The following is a 25,713-nucleotide window of genomic DNA, read 5'->3' on the forward strand; positions in this document are numbered from 1 at the left end:
CTCAAGTTGCAACTTATAGCCCTTCTCTGTAAGGGACTGCAAATTTCCTGCATATCTGTTATGTGGAAACAGCCTCCCCTCAGCAGTGTAACCTCATTAAGGGCTACATTTTAAATGGGCAATAAATTTCAAAGATTTGATTTTGACAGTGTAGAGGACAAACAAACAAGTCTGGGGAGGTAATTTGGATAGCTGTGTACTAAAAGAAATGTGAACAGAGAAGGGAAAGTGTCCTAAAATTCAAAAGAAATTAAACTTTTTTTTAGGATTTTTGTCTCTTCTTGAAGTACCAGTTAGTGCTTCTAAAAAATTCAAGAGGCCTCTCAGAAGAAAGTGCTGCTCACATTTATTTTTCTTGAATAAGAGGCAAGATTTTATTAAAGTCTAAGGTTGCAAGCAATATGTTCAAGATACTTGGTAATGCATCTCTGTATTGTACAGCTAGAGAGAATAATGGGGCCATAAACAAGACAAAATAGATTGCTCTTGAATCAAATGCACACAGCAACTGAACACCCAATGAGATACTTTTATGACAGAAAATTTGACATGGTATCCCAAATTCCTGTTCAAAGAAATAATTCAAGTGTGGGTGCAGTAAGTTCATGGTTACAAAGGCAACATCTGATTTAAATAACATGTTAAGTGATGTATTGAACTGGAGAGTGGTTATCTAGCTGTCATTGGTAAATCTATCAGTATTTACAGCTTTCACTATTACCTTTGAAGATTTTAATAACTTATCCTTATTTATATTTGGCTAAAATTTACAGAAATAAGATCTGTCTCTCCTTTCCAAAGAGCCTGATCAAGAATACCCCTACTGGAATCAGGTTATACTGGTTATAAATGCAGATAGAGCACAGTAATTTGGCCAAGGCAGTCTTTTCCCTCTCTTTATTCATCATGAAATGAACTTATTTTCAGAAACATTCTCCTAGTCTAACCCACAATATTGTTTGAGTAATTAGTTTGGTGTGTCCAGAAGACTGGTGGAGAGAGGAACATATAACAGCTATATAATAGTATGAGATAAACCAGGTAAATTAAGGAAGAAAAAAAAAAAAAGAAATCTTACTGAACCATGACTTTTCTTCCCACTGAGCTCTAGTTATGTCTAGCCTAGTCCTATGGGGGAGAAGACAGAGGGATGAGAGAAGCAGAATAATTTTCTAAATTAATCAGTCACATACTTCCTCTTATGACAGGAAGTTTTCAATGGACCATGCTAAATTAATGTACTTTAATGAATTTATAAGCTATGATGCAATGGAAGCTTTAAAGCCCCTCTGAAAATTGGACAAGAAGTAGCATGAATCCATTCAAATTCTGCCCACAAAACAAAGCAGCTGGATATTTCTGGAAAATAATAGCAGTGAAACAGTTAGTGCACACATTTAAATTGTCGTATTTTGGCTTTTGGAGTTAAGGCTAAGACAAATTGGCAAATTCCCACCTCCCAGAGTTACTGCTTCAATTTGCCTGCACATTGCAAGAATACTGCAGCTGATTATACTCAGAAAATAAATCACCCCATCCAGAAGGCTGAAAACTGCAATTTTCCGCCCAGAAACTGAACGTTACGTTGTCCAGAAACTCACAGGACTCCTCAGAGAAGTGTTAGTGCAGGCATATCAAGCACTGCCTGCTGAATCAATTCTGATGGAATTTTAGTTTCTCTTGGGACATTTAGCATGTGTCTACTACGATAGGTAGGTGGACAGGAAGAACAGCCTGAGACCACATAAAAGCAACAGCAGTTTCTAAAATTGTTTTGACTGTGAAGCAGATGAGATACAAGATGGTTATGGGTAAGAACTGAAATGTGTATTGTACCCACCAGGAATCAGAGAAAATGGGTTATACCATATAAGCTTACCATGTGTGCAGATTGCTTAGTGTCTTCATTATTTCCCCCCTTGCAGCCCTTTTTGTTTTTAATAAAACATTCTAAGTTTTATGAAAGTCGACTGTTACAGCTTTTATCAGTTATGGTATAATTTAAGGAATATATTTGCTCTTTCTTCTAGTATTCTCAGGATATGTTGTATAAGTCATTATTCTGTTACTTCTCTTTTATGCCTGGTAGGCAAAGGCAACCACTTAAAGCGTATCTTGACATTATTTTCTCTAAGACCAAAGAGGGTTTCATACATCTTGCAGCTGTGCTCCAAATAAAAATGCATAATTTTGAAATATGCATTTATTTTTATTCTTACAAAAATTGTCACTCTTCTATGACTTGTCTTCCTACTTAAGAAAATATAATTAAACAAGCTATAATGAAAGAGCTTCTCTCACTGGGAGGCCATTCTAGTGTCCAACATCTTCCACAATTGTATTTTCCTAGATACTCTAATTAAATGTGCTTGTTTGTAACCCTTCACAGACAATGTGGTTCCAAACACTACCCTAAATATTCATCATCATCCTGCTTGCTTCTAAATATTTCCAAGTTATTATCACTTGTTCTTTGTAGCCACTACTTCCCTAAGCTGGAGTTCAAGTTTGTGTATTGTAATACGAGTGTGGGAGGTATCTGGTGAACTGCTATGTGTGGAGACCAAATATACAGCCAGCCATTAACTTTTTGTTCATATATGGTATAAAAAAAAAAAGTAATTTACAAACGGTAGATTCTGAAGCATACAAACCTAATGTTCATCAAACTAGCACTTTCCATTTATAGGTAACTTAGCTGTACACCTGATTCATAAGAACAGAGGCCATATACCCTCTAAGCAATGCAATAAAAATCAGCCTACGCAAAATTCCTCTCACTGTTATTTCATTTTACTTGCAAGGCAAGGACATCACTAAAATCAGTTCTGGGACTCCAAGACCTGTATCCTTATCATAGCAGCACCTTTTGGATCTGGTGTAAACATGAGAGGTATCTGTTCTCACCACACTTTTTCCCAGCAGTCAATCTGTGATTAAAATTATTCAGCCTTTTGTCTCTTGCTTGTATTGGGAAGGATGATAAAATGTGGGAAAACTCTGGAGGCAGGTATTTCAGATAGCTCCGGATTAGATATTTGATCTGCATAAACCCTGCTGTAAATAAAAGCCTAGTGACAGTGAAACCCTTAGCAAATAAATGCACATGCCTTTCGAGAAACAAAGTATCAATATTTTTTTCACATATGGCAAACATATTCCAGAGAAGCAACACAAGCAGCAACAGAAAGAAAGTACAAAAAGAGTAAGCCAAACAAACAAACAAAAAAATCCCCCTCTTCAGCAACTCTAGACCATTCTTGCCCAGGTTAATCCAGAGAAGTAAGAGGACACAGCAGCATTTACAATAGTGACTGCATGAGCAATTCCCTTAATGGGGCTCACTGTTACTAGCATACTTTTCCAGTGCAAGAATTTCATTCTGCTTTACTGCTACAGAATCAGGGTGCTACCAGACATTAGTTGTAGCTGGTTTTGGTAATAAAAACCGAAAGTTCTTATTTCACAATAATTTTGTCACATGATGTTTGTTCAAAAAAAAATGGACAGAAGTGTTAATCAGAAGTAACTGCAGTAGCACTTCTGTGATCTATAGATTTGGTAATTTTCAAGACAGAACTCAAAATACAGCAATAACTGTAACACGTTAATCTACTGAGAACTCTCTCACTTATCAGTTTGATCCGCTATTGAAAAGAGAAAGCTACTTTGCCAATAAGCAAATACCTAAACCAGTTCTCTATTTGCAGCTGGATTTTCACTGCTTTCCTGATGACCTCTGGAAGTACACCCTGTTTCAGTATACAATCTGTTTTGGTCAATTTGCTTTACACCTCAGCAAATGTTTGTAAACAAAATTGTGGCTTTTTAGACCACCCTTGGAGACTGCTACAGTGGCTGAAAAGGAGAGGCCAGTTCTTTTTTAAAAACTGAGCAATTACCAATCCAAAAATCAAGCAATAAACTTTCATGATTACCAATAGCTGCAATCCATCATACACCTTTGTTTTCAGGAACAATCATCTCGATATTATGACATTCCATAACGTACTATTTCATTATCATACTAAAACAATAATCACATTAGCAAGGTTCCCGTCTCCTTTCCTCGCATCAAGAGCTACATGCAGATATTCCTTTTAATTGCTTCCAGAGAAACATCTGGTCCTGCCAACACAATTTTAACAGACCACAGTGCATCTCTGGGTATACCTGACCACTACATACAGCTTGAATAGACTTGTTTTGGGGAAGTCAAACCACTTCAGCCTGAACCATTACTGAAACAGTCTGGATCCACAAACAACTGTAATACTCCTTCTGCTGCTTGCAGTGTGACAATGAGCTTTCAAAAATGTGCTAGAATCAGCTACTTCTGAAAGCTGTATTGATACATGTGAGAGAAGTATTAGTAAAAATACGGTTCAAGACATCAGACACTGCCCACAGAAAGCAAATACTTAATGGTTTAGATTGAATATCAACAACCACTGTTGGATCTGGACAGATAAGGACACCCAGAAAAATTAAGATAAAAGGTAGTCTATTTAACAGAGGCCAGCCTAACCACCATAACATAAACCAGAATCATCTTTGGTGGAAACTTTTGTTTGATAAAGCTGAACATTTTTCAACTCTAGCTATCTAAAGTTTTCATTGGCTGTTGACTGTATTGGTTCTGTAGAAGCATCGCTTACAGCCCTGTCCTCCCATCGTTTCCTGAGTCTGATACTTCCTCTTTGGGGACTCAAAGTCTCAATCTCTGCGTTATTATATTGTGAAAGACACAACATGCTTTCTGTGGCTGACTGCAATCTAAGATCCTCACTGATAATCTGCTGGCTTCAAGGCAAGTCTGCGTGTTGGCCTTAGCAAAACCTGCAACAGCAGTAGTTTAGTGTTTAGACTCACGAGAACATAAGAAAAGCAACACTGGGACAGATCAAATATCCATCTCTGACAGCAACCAACAGAAAAGAGCGTAAGTACGGAAAAGCATAGATACTCTCCCAACTGTGACTGCAGCGCTTCCTGCAGAGGTGGCACCTCAGGTATATAACAGTCCCCAACAGATTTTTCAGATTAATTTGTTGAGTTCTTTTCTGAATTCATACACATTTCAGCATGCGCTGTACCCTGTGCCAAGGAGTTCTGTAGCCTAATTGTGGACTTCATGAAATGCAGCATAGTTTTGCTCATGCTGAATCTACCAGGTGTTACCTTATTTTGATACCTGTTAGTTCATGTTCTTCAGTGGATAAAACAGTTGTTCCCTATCTATTTTCTCTACTTCACTTGCAGTCTTATACACCTTTACTTTATTCCTCTCTAACTGTAACCTGCAAATCATCTCTCTTCTATGCTGAAGAGTCCTCTCTGTGTATTTAGTCACTGATCCTGTGCTGTAACTAACTGAATTGTTCAGTTGCTTGAAAACAAGAAATAACAAAACTCCAGACTGGTTTTTACTGCATCACAGGCTTGTGATCACCTTAAGGTTTTTCCAGTTAAAGTCAGCCTCAATGAGAAAGAAGTTAAGTCAGAGTACAGCCAAATTAAAACCCAAGCTGGTAACTTATTTAAAAGGATAAACAGATTTGAACAAAGGATAAATTAATTTAAACATATCTCCACTATAATTCTGAGCTAATCTATTTAGATTGGTTTTTTAATACAGAAGAAAAGCAAAGCAGGAAGTGTATCTGTCTTCATCATTTCAATATCCACCAGGGATATGAAGCTATGATTGTCAACCACAGGAAACTCTGCCTGTGAAGAACCATGTTCAAAAGAGGAATAGAATACCATGATTTCATCTCACACCGATAAAATTCAGACCCTGTGCACACCACCTTTGCAGTTCTGTTGCAAGTCAGACATCCATTTAAAGATGTCTTCACAAGACCAGAAGCTATGCCACATCTGCCTCTGTGGGAAATTACAGAACATTGCCAGTTTAGAGTCGGTAACAGAAGTTAACCAGGCAAGAAACTAAATTGTGTTCCAAGAAAATGCAGCATGCAGTAGATTAAGCTGACATATGCCAAGTAGGAAGGCAAGCCCAATACCCCTTGGGGTGGTCAAGAGAAGCAGCAAATATTTCACATACGACTTATCAGATCAGGTGGAAAAATGTGCATGTGAAAAGGTTATGGCAAAGAAGGGAAAAAAAATCCCAGGGAAGACATAACTCCCTGGTGATTATGATGAACTGACACAAAACTTACCATGCCAATCACCTGTGGGAGATACTGCGCAGCTGAAAGATTAAGTGCTAAGTGCCAACACAAAACCATAGAAACATGTTTTACTTGCCTTTATGGTTACACAGACTATGTTTATGCATTTATGAGTTAACCTTTTGTGACTAAAGTGAGACTTACAGAGCTAAATTAATGCTCTCCTAACAGGTATTTTCAGTATTTTACTCATAACTGTCACAAACTCCTAGCTTTGCTTCAGAAATTTAAAATGTACGTATCCCTGAATGGACTCCTCAGTCATGGTTTCAGCCACTTCAAAACAGCAGCAAGGGATAAGTTTGAAGTCCAACATTGCTAACATTTTCTAGGACCACCGACACAAAGATGATAAAGGAGTTCAGTAATGCTATGCTCATTCACTAACATGTGTGGAAAGCCACTCAATGAGAAACAAATCTAACATAACAGGAGCACTAACCAGTGACTGTCGGAACAGGAAACACTTCTTTGGGTCAATACCACAGGCAAGGATGGCAGCAGTGGTGTCCAGTATGTTCTGGCGCAGGACAGCTGGTTCCTTGGGCATGGTGAGAGAGTGCATGTCCATAATGCTATACAGCACGGAGCTGCACTCTTCCTGCAGATTCACCCAGTTCTGAATGGCTCCAAGGTAGTTACCCAGATGAGGCGTCCCAGTTGGCTGGATACCAGAGAAAATCCGATCCACGACCATATTCTGTTACAAAGCATTGGTAAAATTAACACATGCATTTTTTTGACAGATTCTTTTATATTTTAAAGTCATTAATAAAGCCTCACTTATGCCTGTCTCTTCTCTCCTCCTTTCAGTGTATTCATGTATAAATTACCTCAGGATTGACTAAATATAATTGCAGAAAGTCAGTCAAAATACTCTATCTTACTGCAGAGAGACTGACAACTAGTGTAATTTTAAGCTGTCAGATGGCATATGCAAACAAATGTAGCTGTAAAACAAGCTGTAAACAAGATTTCTAGATCTCAGAAACCAAGTGGTAGATTCTTTCATCCTTTTCTGCCCCAAAGCTGTATGTTTCTCTTTAGTACATTATCCACTCTGATATAGAAACTCAGGGTCACAGCATAGAGAAATGCAAACATTTTTGTTGTAAACATATGCAATATCCCAGCAGATTGCCATCTTAACTCCCATGAACATTGAAGTCTTATTTTTCTAGCTGCAAAGAACATTTTGAGTGGTGCCTGAAAGAAACCTAGTCCTTGACCCAAAGGTCAAAGAATAATGAAAGAGATTATCAAAGTTCTGAAACTACCCATCTTGGCAGCAATAGAGTTTCAAAAAGGGCTCTACAAAGAAATACTGCTATAGCTCAAGATCACACCTGGAATACCATGGATGCATCAGTACCAGTAAAATGTCAACATCTGAAGAGAGTTCACAGAGAAGCAGCAAAAAATTATTAAGAAGCTGAGGTTGTGAGCAAAGATTAAAAAGCTCAAAACATGTATAGCTTGGCTAAGTGACAGTTACCACCTTGGAAAGTTTGTTTTCCTGCATCCCAGCCCTTCATCTGACCATTTTCTCAGAGCCCCAAGCTGTCAGCATATGATCAATTACCTCCTCGACCTTTCCAAAGAATTCCCCCATATTCAGAAGTAACTCAGCAATGCTTTATGTGAAAATGCCTGTTACATACCAAGTTGTAAGAGCATGCAAGACTGCTCGACTTATAAATGAGGGTCCCACCAACCTCAGCAGGGAGTCCCAGTCACAAAGCTGCACAATACAAACCCTCGAACTCTGGTGTGCGGCAGGAACATCAACTTCCCTATGCCTCTGGCTGCATGATTTTTTCCTGCTAAATTTTATAAGCAACATCTCTAACAAAGTAGAGAGAATTCATTTACTGATGTAGTCCATTTTCATTTCTGTGAATCGCTTAAAAATGTATGGCGGAGAAAAAAAATAATGTAGTCATATAACTACAAAACCACACAAAATGGCAGCAAAAGTCGAGTCAAGTACCATTATTTTTAACTATTAAAAAAAGGACTTCAAATTGACTTAATTCATTTTGACTCAGACTCAAGAATAATTAATGAGAAAGTGTTTCCAAGTGGAATAGGCCTTTATTTTTTTTTTTCTAACATGATCTATAGTTCAGAAAAGTCTAGCCCATTTCCTTTAAAATTTGCTGAAAAATTCTCTTTGCTTTCAAAGTAAGCCTGTTTGTCAGATCAAGACAATTTTCTTATCCAATGTTTAAGTGTTTGCGCTGACAGGTAAGAGCAGGTTTGGGCTGGCAGCCTGCTAATTTCTCCTGCTCACATAAATGCCTACACATTTAAGTCCAGGTGGTAACCCCCTCACCCCATCCCAAACATCATCTTGACTTCTAGTATATTCTTGAGTCAGTTTCTAAGTGCTCTTGGAGATCCTCCAGAACAGAAGCTGCAAGGTAGTCACTGCAATGAAAAGCACACCATCTGCTCCAACAGCATTTCTAACTTCCAGTTCCCGTGCTCCAGTCCTTGACCACCTCTTTTCTCCATTACACAAAAATGAAAAGATGCTACTCAATTCCTTGTTCACCATTTGATGCCTTATTTTCCTAGGAACCTACCTCAGAGGATTTATCACCACTCACAGAACTCACTCACCTTCCACTAAGCTACTACCTGGCCCAAGGACTGCAGCCAGCTTCTTGATAACACTGAGAAGGGGCAGGTGCTCACCTAGAGAGGGAGGCATACAGCATCCCAACATACATAAATTAAATGAAGTCCTGTAGAAACTCAAGAAATTCAGGATTCACTAGGCTTCAGAGCTGTAGTTCTATTACTAAGGGCACAGAACAGTTGCTAGGCAATGCAACAGGTCCTTTACAGGCATAACATTTGTCTTTAGCTTCCCATGTTCCTGCTCTTCATGAAAAGAATAAGAACTCAAGAAGAAAACAAGGCTATAAACAGATGATCACTAAGATGGTGTTCTGCCCCTACAGGGATCTCAGAACAGCTGGTGGTTTGTCAGAGCACATTTCCTCTTCTCACCTCCCTGTCTCCCCCATCCAGTTCAAATCCTGATGCTTGTTCCCACAATTATTTCTCCCCACAGTGCTGCCTGCTTTCCAGTGCCCATTTATATGCCTGTTTAACCACACTCTTTTACACAAGCTATAGCTTCTTACAGCCCTACTTTCCATTTTCTTATCAGTTTAATCCCTCCTGTGTTCCTGTATTCTCTTCTTCCTCCACTTGTGCTTTCCACTCCCTGCTTCCCAGAAGAGGTCTTGCATGGTATATCAAGGCAGTAAGGAGGCACAGAAAATGCCATATGGTAAGGAAGCTATTACTGCCTTGAATCCAGTGATTTTATATATTTCCTACCTGCACTGTTAGAATAGCTAAGAAACTTCATAATGTTCTAGAAATCCACTATGGATGTGCATCAAATAAAGTATGTTAGGATGACCATGCTAAAGCATGGTGCAGAAACTTGCACATTTTTCAACTGCAGTCTAGACAAAGACAGCATCACCTGAAATGTCTAGTGATGTTACTGCTGCTTCTCCCTGGAACCCTCAAGCTAGTGCTACTTCAGTGCAGGAACAGCTCTACCCCCTCGGGTAACTGTTATACCAGAAAGCAGGAATCTCTGTGCAGTCAGCACAGATCAGCTCATGTGCCAACACCTTCACCCAAAAAGAACCGGCACACTGAGCCTGTGGACAACAGTTCTGTCTACAAACCTTGTCGGTCCCAAGTCACGCAGACTCCATTCCCCCCCGCAGTCCCTGCTTCTTACGCTTCCCACAACATGTTCGTTATCTGCCTTTTTCCCTTCCCGGATCACTGCCCAGTTTGTAGATTATGTCACTATGAACAAATTGGAGGTATCTGAAAAATTACATCCCCTACTTTGAGTACAATATACTCAAATAGATGGTACAAATGCAATAGGCAGTTTGAGAACATTTTTCACCAAGAAAATACAAGACTGATCAATGTCTCAACATAAACCATACATTCAAATTCTGTACTAACTCCAAATATTTAAAGGGTAACAATGAGCTAATTAAAGATTGGTTTATTGTAATACTACATAAGTTAGCATCTGGTGACACACTCCATGTTGGAAAGAAAACAGTACAAGGGAAAGAAAAAGTACAAGGTAAAATGGGCACAGTTTCATATGAAGAGAGAACAAAGTTCTCTGTCTATCCAGTAAAGAGAATACCTGTGAAAGCAAGCATGGCATCTTTAATGGTGCTTGTATGTTCAAATGGTAAACAACTACTCATAAAAGGTTTGTTCAGTATATGGGCAATAAATACCAAGTTAAACATGAGAAACAAACAGTAGCAGTATTATACTGAGTCTAAGCTCAGCAATTACTTAACCTAAAGTATGGAATTTGCAGAAACAAGTAAATCCAATAATGAAAACTGAGCTGGGCTGGATCTGGGTAAAGCACTAGCAAATACATTACAAAGAACAAATCCACTCTGGCTCCCAGCTGAGGGACCAGTTGACTACAAATCTTTCATCTTTAACTCCTTTGATTCCATTTAACAACATAAAGTACTAGATGTTACAGCAAATAGGGTGGTATGAAATATTCCATTGTGTTAGCAGAAGTCTATATTAAAAAAAGCCCCCACAAAACACCCTTAAATGAATCTTGGATTTCTAGCACTAAAAATATACAGAGAACATTGCTCCTTTGGAGAGAGTTTATGTTCCCTGTTTGTTCGCTCCGTGAGAAGCAGCGGGCAGCATAGCAGCGTGGCAGGGGAGTTCTGCCTGGTACCATGAAATCATGGGGCTGGAATGTGCTTCAATGGAGCTGTTAGGTCAGGGGATGGGAGCTGTGCGCTCGAAAGTACTGGAGTTGGAAAAGGATAAAAACAAAAGGAGTGAAGACTTCCCAGTGGAGCAGAGTGAAAGCCACAAGACACGCAGCTCCAGCCCACAGGCACTCACTCATTCAGACATCTGTAGTATGCACAGTGTGAGCCTGCTGTTCGTATGTTTAACTCTGTATGGTGTGTACACCTACACCAGTAGTGCTGCATGTTAATCTTCACTCCTGTTAAAAGCATAGTATCTGACAGATGTTTTAACATCTATTATTTATTTTCTCTCAATAAGACTTCTGTATGGCAATTTCAAACGCCACAGTGCATTTCTCAGCAGTATTTCTAAATGAAGCTTGGCCCAAAACTCATCAAGATTCAGGTGTTCTCTTACCTAACCTCCTTGTTCATGATGAGATAAACAACTGCTGCTCCTTATACCGAAAACCTGTCAACTTCCAAATGCTCTCAAATAATCAGGAATAAGCGTTACATGCTTGTCCCAGAGCAGGATGGCTGAAGTCCGGCCCCGACACCCTGCAGTGTGGCCATATCCATTTTCAATGCAAAAGAGTTGACTGGAAAAGATGATAGCTTCCAAAATCCAATGCTGCTCTCTTGGACCAAAACAGAACTTTTTCTCAGTATGTCCCACTTGTAGCAAGGAGAGCTACAATTGTCAAGGCCTCAATTCAGCAGTCAAAACCACACTCATTCCCTGCTCATGAGACAAATGTTTCAGAACTGGAGAACACGCCAAAGTTGCCAGAGTTAAGGAAAAGACCCACGCAGATCAAAACGTCCTACGTCACTAGCCAATTCTTAGTACCCTCACTATACCTTTCATGTTTAGCTTTATGAGTTCTGTGAGCACTGAATACAAGTATTTACCTGTTGAATACATGTATTTGCCTGGCACGGTCAACAGAAAACTGCTTCTCAAATATGTAGTAAAATCAGTCATAATACAGTTCCTCCACTTCACAAAGAGGTTACACAAATAAAATCAAGTGAAAGCATTCACAGGACTTAAGTTTTCAGAGCCTCTCTTCTTTATAACTCCACATAAATATTGCCATCATACACTTGAAATGACAGCAGACAAGCTACAATTATAAGGGAACCTTATGCCTACTCTTTCATCTCTGTGAGTTTTAAAAACAGAAAAAGCTAGCACCCATGCAAGGAGGTAGGAGAAAGCTGCCAACAGACAGGCAACTCTCAGGATTGCTTTCTCCTTTTAATTTGGTATAGGAAAACATTTATACAATTATGTAAAAGTATACATAAACATTTGGCTGGTTACAGTCCAGTTTAAACCTATTATTTAACACAACAGACCATAAGATGATGACATTAATCCCGCCCTAGAAGTACAGAGGCAGTATATCTCAGCTTCTCAATCTACCTAGTGATGGGGGAGACGGACACTTATATTTTCAAGACTCCCATCAGCCAGATATAGAGATATAAAAATCAAATCCCAAAGAGTCTTTTGCTAATTGTATCCTTTGAGTAACTGAAGGTTAAGGACAAAGCTTCAGACTAATTAATTTCTTTCTTGGACTTTGTTCATAAATCTATCCCAGCAAGCTAACTGATCGGAGATAGGCTTATGCCTCTATCTATAATGTATCTAACAAATACTTCCATCTTTAATTAAAAAAAAAAAAAAAAAAAAAAAAAGACTTGCTCACAAGCTCACCTTTGGGCTGAAACACATGCAAGAGATTTCAGACCCCAAAAACACGCTGTTACAGAAAATTATGACAGTATTACAACAGCAGCTGTACAATAGCAGCTGCAACAGACATCACCCCACAACCCACAGTGGTGGTTACAATTCACATGCTATAGCATTTAGCCGCTCTGCTTTATTTTAACAGCTATTTAGTCAGGGCAGAACAGGTGAAGAGCCAAGTGAGATCTGCAGCATCAGAGCTAATTCTAAACACAGGTGGTGGGCACGACGGAGAGAGCAGGAAGTCGACAGGAGAATCACTGCTGACATCTACGACAGGAAAGATTGATGGCTTCCCTCTCTAGTTTTCCCCACTGTGTAGGCACGCAGGGGGTGGGGGAAAGGGACGGAGAAGCTGCTGTGCTGGCGACATAACACACCACACAGCCTCTACAGCACCAGCACTGATTAATGAGACTGGAACGACTCAGGAAGCAGCAAAGGATCATTCACAGACTTTGCTCTTCTTGTTATAATTTTATCTGTGGTGGTTCATTTCACCCTAGTTGTCCCAAAATGAAGCAAGTTGAAATTTGCCAGAGGAAAAAGAAAATGTGAAAGTCAAAGGGAAGAAAGACCAGCATTAAACAAAACACAGACATGAGTAAAACATACAAATTGGAAAATTTCAAATTTCAAACATGAAGATCCGCCCAACAGGGATCAAAAAGGGAGGACACTCCCCCCCCCCCCGAAACTTGCCTCAACCTCAGAGACAAAAGAAATTCTTTGGCTGACAAAAGTTCCCCAACTACTGCATCTTTTGCATCTGTCTACAATTTTTTTATTTCCCTCATTAATACTTTGCAACTTCAAAGCTCTCATTCCTAAAATGATACGCCCGCCTATTAATATTGGCTTAGCAAAACCTGTCTTCAGACAGCTATTAAGCAGCAAAATGAAGGGAAACCAGACGAGTCAGATTTTACTAGCTAAAGCATAAATTTTAAAGCCTAATTGGGACAATTTAAGTGTTAATGTTATTAGAGATAGAAAAAAAAACTTAAGGAAAAGGGAAACTTAGAAGCAGTCTATGTACTACAGACTTTGCTTCATTTATCGCTTTTTAAGCAATTACTTCTCAGCAGACTTGCTGTAGAAAACTTTAAAACGTGTTTATCTTGATCTGGTAATCCAATACATCAAATTCATCTGGTACAAATGCTATTTCGTCATGCTTAATTCTTAAATTAGGGATTAAAGATCTAACGTCAAATTAGAAAGAAATATATTTAGACCAGAGCAAGTTTTCAGATAAATAGCTTCTGAGAAAGGATTAACTCATTGCCCAGAAACTGAACTATATTAAGATTTAAACAGCACTGCCTGGTACCCTTTTCTTGAATGTCAAATGCACTTATATTTAAACTTAAGTCAGATTTTAATATTTATATTTAAAATGAGAAACACATTTAAAGGAGGAACATTCACAGCACATACTAACCCCACCCTATAAATTTAACTCTGCCCTCTAGGGCTAGCAAAAGAATACAGTATAACTGCATTTGGGTTAGGCTGCCCTCTCATGCTGCCTTGTTAAAGATGACTAAGCAAATGGATCCTTTAATGTGGTATGCTGCGTCCTGCAAATGTATTCTCTCATTTGCCTTTATGAGCGCCACGTGCCACTCAATGTGCTAGTGACAGCTGTACTGACAGACACAAGGATTATCTACAGCAGGTTGCCGCAGTTCACACCGCCACGCAACAGAAGGTACCTCTGGACCCGAGGCAACCACGGACCCTTCCCTCCCGTGCCGAGTGAAATAGGTTATACAAACTCTGGCTAGGGGACTTTTGAGCAGCTAGCAGTCTACAAAACAGAAGAGCTGGCTCAAGTACTCTGCAGAGGTTCTAGGACAAGAAGCGGTGATAACATTTGACGGAGTGGGAAGGGTTTGTGCACAGCCGGTGAAGGAGCCAAGCACTGGGTCTGCATGCAGCCAACAGTGCTCACCAATCTTATTCTAAACCACGATGTCTTCCTTAGCAAGGACACAGCCTAACAGTCTTATTTTTTTGTGCTGTGCTCCCTCCCTACAGTTCTCCACATCACCTGGAAGGACAGCATGTTACAGCTCCTGTTCAAAGCTGAGCCATACCCAAAAGAAGCAGTTACAGAGCAGGTCCAACACACACTGACACATGCACTACTTCTGCACCTCCTGGTTTTCAAAGGCTTACACAGAACTGCCATTAAAGGTCTCAGATGGTCTGAGACAGGCAGCAGCCTATCAGCCTTAACCCTGCATCAACCATCCTCAAACCATTTACTTCCCTTTTTTAAGCTAAGGCAATAAAGCTCCTCCAATCAAACTACCTAACCACAAACATTAGCTGCAGGCCTTATCAGCCCATTTCACCCAGACTCAGTGAAAGGGTAAAGGACTTAATAACACTACGTTCTTACTACCACACAAGTAAGGTGCTAAGAGATAAACTGAGTTAGTGCCTCACTGACAGGAGGCTGCAGCAGTAGCTAAGTGTGCTGAACTATCAGCAGGAACATTCTGGCCAGCCAGGCAAGGAATGAAGGTCAGGCCAGTTCAGTACGTGCTGCTTCCAAATCCATTAGATGACACACACAATGCTCAAAGCTGAAAATTTGATAGTTACAGTACTGTAGGCATTGCTTGGAGAAGATGGCAAAAGGAGAGGGAGCAGAGACACAGGCTTATTACACTGTAGAGAACACCCCTAAGACACAAATCCATAGAAAAAATAGTTTACTGTTCATTGAACAGTGTGGCTGAAGTAGCAGCAACCAAATTAAAATTTGAGGGCACAGATGCCTTCTGGAAACAGTTCTTCGAAGCACCCACCAGGTCTGCCTTCCTCCTGATCCAGCTGCAGCCCCGTGGGCTGGCAGAAAGCACACTGGCACAGTGGCAGCAGCCCAGGGAGCGAGCAGAGAGCCTCAAGCTCTGCTCTGGGACCTCACCTAAGTGGAGTTACTCCCCATCAGTCAACTTCAGTTCTTGGAAAAATACAGGAACAAATAAAGAACTTACAAGAAATTACAGCTATAAACAGCAGACAGCAGTATTTCTCAAGAACTAGTGATGTCAGATCACTCAACCTTCTATAGCACAACAGATGCTAGAATGGAGAAGTACTACAGGTTATATCCTGATTTTCATTAAGTTCCAATATTATCTCAGTTTCCCACAAGCTAGAGAAATAGCACCTCAAACATAATATATGCTGTGGGTGGAACTGGACAGACAGAAAAAAACCCAAATGGCACTTATTGATGGCTTACAGTGGTTGTGGAAAGATATACCAAACACAGTTTTACAGGGTTTTCTCTTGGGTCCAGTATTATTTAATGTTTTAATATCTTCATGAGTAATCTGGATGATGAAATAAAGAGTATTCATTAAACCTGCAGATGACACCAAGGTGGAAGGATGATAAGGGCTCAAAATGATATTGACAAAGTGAAGAAAGAGTCTAAAAAACCAGGATGCTATTTCCCCAGCAAAGGTACCTGGATCTATACAGAAAGGACTACTCAACTGCCCAAAAACAGGAAGGAGAACAGCTGTCCAGGCAACAACTGCAGAACAGGATCTGGAGTTTGTACCATTTTAGAAGGTGAGTATGAATCAGCATGATGCTGCTGCAAAACCACCACTTGTACAAAATAGAGCAAAGGTTGCACAGGAATATATGAATAGGGTTAAAATCCAGAAGACACAAAACAATTTACTCATCCTACTCAGGATGAGGATGGCTTCAAGCTGGAGCACTGGGAGATGTTTTAGGTCCTGTGTTTCAAAACAGTGGTAGAAAAGAGGCCATAGAAGTACAGTCAAGTCCAGTGAAAGACCTCAGAAATAAGACTATGGAGGAAAGCCTGAAAGAACTGAGGTTTAGTCCAGTGGAAGGAAGACTGTGGAGTGACGAGGTCTTAAACATGCCTTAAATATGTAGCCTTCCACATATGACTTTTGGGACCATGGTTAATAGGGTAAGAAACAATGAGCTTAAGTTGCAGTAAGAAAGATTCAGACCAGATGTAAAGAAAACTTTTCAACAGTAAGAAAACATTTCGGAAGAGTGCTTAGAGAGGTTCTTTATTAAAAAAAAAACCAACAAAAAAAAACCCACAAGAGTGTTGATAAAGATGTAGGGGCAGCTGATTTTTATTTTGGGCCAGGGAAGCACCAGATCACCTCTAGTTGGGTCTCTTCTGGTCCTCTGAGTCTATGACCTAATATAGGCATGATTAACATCAAAATGCAATGACCAAAGAGGATAGAAGAGAAATTAGACTTCTATTTAGATAGGCTAGATCTCATGGCATTTTAAGATTAAAGTCTTTCTACCTGCATTTAACAAATTTTAAGAATTGAGGCCTTCTCACAGGTAGCAGCTGAACACTGATATGCTTTGAAAAGCCACTCCATGTTGTCAAGAAATGTGAAATACAGGTGAACATTTAATACTTGTAAACTGGTATACACCTACATTCAGAAGCGTACACTACTTTAATAGAATAAAACTGATAGCAACAAGTGAAGAATTAGCGCTCATTTTGCTACGATACAGGCATTACTGTCAAAATGTAGAGAAAAGTGTATTGTATTTCTAAATTATAAACATAGGTTATTTGATATATGAAATGTTGGTCTTCTTTTAGGTTAATAAATGAAACCATTTTAAGTACCGAAAACATCACAATCTTAAAGCAAAACAAAAAGCTAAAGAATGCCCCCATAACTAAATACTTCCCTCCCAGAGAAATTAAAGAAGTTTTATGTTTTTGATCACAGTAGTATCCAAATCTCTTAAAAACATCTGATCACTTTTGCTCCTTCTCTGACCTCTAGCTGAAAGAGAGTTTATTTTATTTTTTATATATTTTGTTCAAGTGAGGAGTCTGCTTGCTACCAAGATTGCCCTATGGGATATAAACAAAGACTATCAACTTACATCTAGAGGGATGTTTTTTAAAAAATATTTTTTGTTTGGAATTACTATGTTTCTTCAGAATATTGTCCTAGAAACTCAAAGAGTAGTTCATTTCCTCTCCATTATTTTATTTGGCAATTTCCTGTAGCAAGGAAAAGTTGGCTTCATTTCACATGGGGCCAAAATTAACACAGCTGTTCAAAAACTTTCACCTTGTGGTCACTGCCTGAAATTCATCTCAGGTGAAAAGGGAAGTTTTAAAACCACCTGATGGCTGCTGAGAGGCCTTAGGATGTGGAAGTCTCAGTAAATTCCCTAATGGTGCACACATGCACAAAGATAATGCTACAGCTGGTCCTCCTTGTCTATGCTGAAGAGAATTCTATCAATTTAAATGTTTTCGACATAATAATCATACTCATATCAGGGACTTTTACAGAATTTAAAAAAACTTTTTCTGAAGACAGACAATACTTACAGACTATATTTAAACTGGTTTTATCAGTGCAGGTTGGTCCTGAAATCACCAGACTGGGCTGTTTCCACAGAAAGGACAAACAATGGATGAGGAACGGATGAGAGTGACAGAGAGGTTCATTTGTGCTCAGGTCTTGCCCTCCAAGAAGATGTAGCCAAGGCATCTTCCTGTGTCCAGGAGCACAGAAGCTCATCTGGATGCCCTAGTTCAGACACAAGCACTGACCCCCAAAAGTAAAGGATCAACAAAACCTATAGTCTCTTCTTAAGGAATTCAATCTAAGGTTGAGTTGAAGACAGGATAAGTGTAGTGTCTGTATTTCCATTGAACAAGCAGACTGAATTTATGACTGATGAAGTTTTCTGTATACAGAGCAAATTCTTTGCTTACACAAGAAGAAGTTCTTGTAGAACTGATATCTAACGAGCACCAGCATCTTCAGCCACTAGCACAATAAAATGCTGCTTAAAAAAAGTCTGTCCCTTGGTCACTAACATCTGAGGAATGTAAAAACAAAAGCAATACAGGTAAGGATTTGTAGCAGTACAATTAAGGGTTATCATGTTTGAGACCTAAAGCATGTAGAAGTTTATAGACCATTACCTGTGAGACTAGAACGGCTACAGCACACACCACCCAAGTCACAGCAAACAGTAGTCACGGTCCCGCTTATTACATACCTTGAGCCCAGAAATATCAAATTAAAAGTTCCCTAGTTCGTGCGTGACACTCACTGCTTTCTTTTAAAGATGAGCTCTCCCTTGCTAATTTACTTGTATTATTCAAACTGGCCCACAGGAAGCCAGACAAATTACCAACTCTTAATTTGGGTGTACCCTTTGGAGTACCTTAGTGTAAAAGAAACTGACTATTTGTACTGCAGGTATCCTAGAGTTGTGTAATATACCATTTTCCTCTGAGTACTGGCAAGTATTATGCTAGAGGCTTACAATCAATGTTGCATGGCCAACTGTAAAAATGTCCCTCTGAAGGGAGTGACAGCACCTTTGGCTGTTCTGACCTGGCTTAATGCTTGCTGAACATGCAAAGTGCTGACATTGCTTTAACTCTGCAAATATCTCCAATATGGTTATCTTGCAGAAAAAGAAACCAAAAAAACAGTGGAAGTGTATGAAGAGTGGAATGTGTACTCATTCTTGGTGGCAGCAATTACATGGGCTAATTTGTTGCCAGCAGAGATGCAAAATGAGATTCGGTCAGGAATTCAGAGGGCTGGACCCCTCATTCCCTTTACATAAGCAACAAAGAGGCTTTGAAATGTTTGAAACTGTTTTGTTCTTCCATGCAAACGGAAAGCACCCTATGGATGCCTATTAAGTAAAGTCTTTCCACATCTTGGCAAGTATGTGATTTCAAGAAAAATATTTGCAAATGGATAACCCAATTCAAGTAGAAGTCAAAGACCACCTTTGAAAGAAACTTTGATGTGGCTATAAAAAAATTATATTTAGGAAGGATAGCATAACATGGTTCTGTCATCAAAAGTTTGTACCTCCCCATATTTCTTTGCTGCTGTTAATGTAAAAAGCCATGCTAGTAAGCAGAAAAGTGAATGCCCATGAGACCTAGGATTAAGGCAGAATCCCTGAAAAGAACTGTTCCTGCTGTTGGATAAGCTCAAAACAGGCCACGTAGCAATCTCACTGCCAAAAGACAGGGATATTAGAGCATCTACAAGTGTGAAAGCAAGTGACAGAAAGAGTTGCTATGTGAATCTTTGGTGAGATCATCAGGAAGCCTGGAGTCTTTTATTAACAGGGAAATGTTGCTATATCTTTTCCAAGGCACAGCTAACATCGCAGATTCCAAAGTCTGAACTATGTACCTGGCAAAAGTAAAAAAAAGATGTGAGCCTAGGAAGTTGTGAAGATGCTAGCAATTCATTTTTTTGGATGCTGGCCAACAACCTTCCAAATGAGATTAATAGTTCAGCATCCAGATTGTGAGGAGGACACTATGAAGACCAAGGTATAATATTTGATTGTCACTGAGTGTATATGACCAGAAATGACGGTTGATGGGATTCAAAACCACATATACTCCATCTGTCAGAGTGGGAGAATGTATACAGTTTCATCTCACTTTAGCTTCTGAATACTTCTGGGAATTATAAGAGTTATACAGGAGCTCTGAGCCTCAAAAATGGAAACTTAGCACTATATAACCCTGGGATCTTTCTGTGCAGGAACGTAAATATTAACACCCACCTAAGTAGGTGAACTAGATGATCTATTTCCCACTTGGAAATATCAACAAGAAGCACTTAATTCACCTTCTAATGTGCACTGTAAGGCTCCAAATCCCTTATCTATAAACAAGGTAATCTAAACAAAAAAAAGTTCCTAGTCTGTACAGTTATGAAAGTGCCATCTAAATACAAATGAAGCATAGCAGGGTTTTATCTGCCTGGTTATGAAGATAACATCAGCATCCTGGCAGGAGTTTATAACATGACCTATGTGCAAGACCATGAAAATTGAGGAAACCCCTATTAGTGCTCCCTCCACACAACACTAATTCTTCATTCAGATATTGTGCAGACATCACCAAAGCAATTGGGTAAACTTCACCTTTCCATTACTTCTGCCAGCTCCAAGAAGTGGAACCAAGCCCTTGCACAATTTGAAGAACTCGAAGTTAAAAGTAAAAGCAGACATTTCACTTCTGGTAGCAATCATCACATTTCAGCCCAAGAATGAGGGAAATGAAAAAGTAAGTATATATACTTCATTGTGTATTTGTGTGTGTGTGTATACATATATACAAATATATATCTATTTCCTTTCCCTAGCAGTGAGAACTTCACCACGCTCTCAAGGTGGACATCTCTGGGGCAAAAATGTTTGTAATCCTGTCCAATGGATACATAGATTTGTCTGATAAAAGAGAAAATTATAAAAATCTGCTATGTGATTTGTCTGAGTTGGGGACTCCAAGAATGGTATTGTTACAGTCAACAGCTCAAATAACCAAAAGGAAAACAATTCCAATTCACTACTTACGAACTCAGCAGAGCTCAAAAAATATACGATCTAAGGTGACTTAACTGACTTAATGTTTAGGGGTTTTCTTCACTTCAACTTCTGATCCTACTGTAACTCGAGTCAACTCCACAAAATGTTTGTTCATCTAACCCTAGAGTCCCAGCATAAACCACAACTTGTGTCATGGAAAAAGTAATTGTTGAATGTCTAGAATAGCACTTGCTGTATTAGTAAATGGAAATTCTATCTGCCAATGAAACAGCATTAAAACAAGACCCCCAGTCTGCGGTCTAGAGACAGAGGTGATCCACTACAGACTGTACAATTCACAGTATGTTTGTCCAACGTATGCACCAGAGAAATTTACACAAAACTTCAACATCCAGGACTGCCAGAGTAGCATCTTTCATTAAACTCACTGTACAAAAACAAGTTAATAAAAACAGAAGTCTCTCAAGAGAAAAAACAGGCTCCACCAAGAGACTGAAAGCAAGGACCAGAGGGGGAAAGAATGGTGGGACTCTACCCAAGCCCTGCCAAGACGCCAGAATAAAGGGCTGTTTCCTGCTAAAACAATCTACGTTTGCCAGACTTTATTGTTAGAACTCCATTATGGAAATGAATAGGACCCGTTCACGCCTCAAAGATCCTTCATTTCTGTCTACAATGGGGGCTCTCTCCTGTGCAGCTACAACAGTGGCCAAAATTCACTAGAGACAAGGCATTAAGCAAGGCAGATCAGGAGAAGGCTCTCTACGACTAGAAGGTCTAATAAATCTGTGTGGAAATCTGAGTTCTCTCAAACGCAGTGAAGACCCAAGAAATGTATATTCTCACTGCATACTAACTTCTTTTCAGCTCTGAAAATGATACACAAGCTAATGGTTTCATTCTGGCATAGAGAACACTTCCAATGCTTTATCTGAAAGATAAGCCAGTTTCCCTAAAGGATTAAACATAAGTTATTTAGTGATTAAAATAAAAACAAATGACTGGTTAGGAAAGAATTCCATTCCCACCTGGATAGGGGACACTAGAGGTTTAATCCAAAGGCTGGAACATGTTGCTAAATCCAGCTGGCTTCAGGAGCAGTCGGGTAATGAAATAACTTTTAGCATCTCTGCCCAACAACAACAGTCAAAAAAAGTTAAAATTCAGGAAAACAGGAAAACAGGAATTTAAAAAAAAAAGTTACCAATTTCTACACATGAATCTACATAGAAGCTACTTGCATTTCAAAAGCATTTCTCAAGTCACTTAGATCTTTCCTAAAGGTCCTGTGGATTATAACATACTGAACAACCCCATACTGGACACCAGGAAACAGCATGGGTCTTTGCTGTCTAACAGGTATCTGCATTTCCAGCTTTTTTTCTGAGTCAAAAGCACTTTGCTACTTCCAAACTTCATGGTCTCTGGAAGAAAAAGATGCTACACTGGGGACTGTCACAATCATAAATCCAAGGCAGGCACTTAAAAAACTGTCTGCTCATCCATCAATCTCAGTACATGACTGCCTGGACAGACGTTCTGAAGTTGACCTGCTGCAGTAACCTGTGTATGTGTGCAGCTTGTTACATGCATCTGGGGACTCATTTCATTAATGGTTAACAAAGTGACCCTTACGTGACAGCAACAAATTCAAGATGGGAACATGGATGCTTTTAAATTGTTTGCATTTCATTCATAATACACCTGAATGATACTAAAAATTGAGCTCTCTCTCCCAGTATAGTTTTAACTACAATCTTTGAAATCCTTAAGGATTAAGGCCTGGTAATTTCAGTTACTTCCTTTCTCCAGAACCCATATGGTAACTATAGCTAAAAATTTTAAATTTGCAGTCTGGGGAAAAGCATTTTAATGGTCTCCTCCAAAACAACCCTTCAATTTTTATCTAACTGCCTTTTTCACAGCCATCTTCATTAAAAAATATGAAACATGACCAGTCATTAACATGACTAGCACAGTAACAATGGAGTGATCAGGTGGCCTGAATACAGAAAGAACAATACTTCCTCAAAAAATGAATCAGATTTCATCAGAGCCAACCAGTCTGAAGATCTCTTCTTAAAGTATTGAGAATACTGGCCAGAATCATTGAGGTTCACAGAGGCCTAGCAAAGGATCAGAAGACCAAAAAAGGACAAATGTCATTCCTGTCTCCAAAAATACAGGAAAATAGGAGCAGTCTGGGAGGTAGTCTGCTTAGCATCAATTCTCAGTGAACAAAAAACAGCTTTTGCAATTCCCTAGAAGATAACTAAAGGAAAACAACAGCAAACATGGATTTGTTAAGAGCAAAGCATGCCAGATTAACCTAACTTTGGCCTCGAGACCCACTAGGCTGTCACAGTACAGGAGGATGCAGTAAATGCATCTTGATTTTAGCACCCCCTTTGGTCACAAACTGTAAAGCAAGCCAGAGAAACTACCTACAGGGATCTATCCTGTGGCATTTTTTTTTTCCAGATATTAACTCAGGTAAAGAAACAGGAACATTCCTAAAGGAGCCGCTAAGATTACCAACATGTTGGCTAAGATTCCTTGCATTTGAAGGTCTTGTACTTGCAGTGGTCCTGACTAAACATTCACCAGAGATGTCTTCTGTGCAGCACTCACCGCGAGGTAGAAGCAGCATTCTTGGGGCTGTGGGACTCAAACCAATCTTCTCTTTGTACAACCTGAACAGTGCCTGCTAGAGTCACTGTCCCGAGTTTCATTACAGCAAACCCACTCTGAGTGCCAGAAAAAAACAACCAAATTCTAGCACCAAAGAGGAAAGGGAAGTATTTTGTATTAAAAAATACCAACCCTTGTGGCTGGAAGATGAGGTTCTGCATCACATAAAGCTAAAAGAAAATCCACGTCGCAATGCATCACTCTTGTGAAAGCTGACAAGAGATGAAGGTTGTGGAACATCAAAATGTACAGCTTAGCAACAACAATACAGCCATTGTAATAGATCATGTGTGAAGACCAGGGAAGGCTTACCTATCAAAGAGGGAAGACCAGGGTAGGAGAAAAGGCAGCAAAATGAGAGGTTTATGTTTTCTTTAAAAGATGCTCTCAGGAAGAAAAGCAACATAGATATTAGATTATTCTTACAATAACTGTAACAGTGATAACTACTTTGCTACTAGAAAAGAAAAATGATGCCAAAGACTCCTGTCTCCTTCTTGAAGGCAAGTAACATCTAAAAGCAGGCCTCCAGCTGGGAGCCTGGAAAGCCATCTAGTGATGCATGACACTCTATAATCAAAAGCAAGAACTCATCGTTCTTCTGCTTCACTGGGGTAACAGTGAAGGTAGTAAACTACCTTCTGGTATGTCTCAAACATACTGTGCAGCAGGAGCTATGTAGATCAGAGAGTCTGAAGGGGGTATGCGTAATGCTAACTAGGCTCCTCTCTGAACAAATTAGAATTCCATTGTGGGGTACAGAGGAGAAAAAGAGATACCCTGTCCAAGAGCTTGAGTTCACACCAATACAGAAATGCTCCACGGTTAGTCACTGGCATTTGTGGTACTGCTGATAGGTAAGATTTTCTTCCCTAATCACCTAAGCACAAACAGCCCCTTATCTTTACTTCATTCACTTAGATTTTTTTTTTTTTTTTTCCATCAGCAGCTGTTACAGTTAGGAATGAAGGTCTGAATTGGAGGAAAAAAAGCCTACACAGGCTGGGATTCAACCACTGGCCACTTCTGATCTTAAATGATTTGGCTTTGCAACAATGAGACTACAGAGGGATTATCAGTTGAAGATCCTGATGTAACAGCTAACCCATGAAATTTGCTGACACAATGTGAGGCCTGATTTAGTAAGATTTAAGATATAACTGAACACTTACATTGATAGCAACAACTTCTAGAGCTTTGCTGACAGGACTAAACCTAATTCATATTTTATCAGGTCATAGACCAACAGCTGACTGACTCACCTTAGATTAAATTTTCCTACTGACAGGTTATGCCATAGCTGGATTTCTCAGAATTTTATCAGTAACTCCCTGGAGTACCTGTTAGTTGCCATTTTTAAGAGTGTGTTACCAAAGGAACAGACTTGATGAAATGACTTTCTATAACCCTGGCTTAGAGACCACTGAAGAACAGTAAATCAAGGAATTTGAAAATAAGCTCTTAAAAGTCAAGATACCCAAAACATAATTAATCTCTCCAACAAAATACTACTTTCTTCTTAACCACATGTCTATATATTCTAGTTGTGCACTAGAAATATGTATGAGAATTATAGAGGAACTTTTCCACAGCATGATAAATCCAGCATAACGATGAACTATGCACTACAGTGAAACAAAGCTGAAACCACAGAAATTACATCTTCTAATAACTATGACTGCATTATCAAATGCTTAAACATCAAAACTGTAAGGGTACCAGTAGATACATACAGCTCAAGCTTGAAGACAAACACATTTCCAGCTTGAAATTTGAATATTCCTCATTAGCACACAGCAAATACATGATCTGCTCCAAGCTGCCTGCCATAATAGCTGAACTATATAGTATAGCAGGAACAGCATAA

At 39.3% G+C, this 25,713-nt stretch overlaps 1 protein-coding gene across 4 annotated transcripts in view; it reads right to left on the minus strand.

Moving 5' to 3' along the window:
* WARS2 (tryptophanyl tRNA synthetase 2, mitochondrial) overlaps nt 1-25,713 on the minus strand; it is a 47,646-nt gene that overhangs the window by 19,438 nt on the left and 2,495 nt on the right. For all 4 annotated transcript variants that reach the window (XR_012651393.1, XR_012651394.1, XR_012651392.1 and 1 more), the window contains exon 2: nt 6,643-6,900. Coding sequence is in view for 1 of the 4 variants with exons in the window: in XM_075034478.1 (XP_074890579.1) it covers nt 6,643-6,900 (258 nt within the window). In the remaining 3 variants the exon portion in view is untranslated. The remainder of the gene's footprint in view (nt 1-6,642; nt 6,901-25,713) is intronic.

The sequence above is a fragment of the Buteo buteo genome, chromosome 8, assembly GCF_964188355.1.
Source record: "Buteo buteo chromosome 8, bButBut1.hap1.1, whole genome shotgun sequence".
In the NCBI taxonomy this organism is placed as follows: Eukaryota; Metazoa; Chordata; class Aves; order Accipitriformes; family Accipitridae; genus Buteo; species Buteo buteo.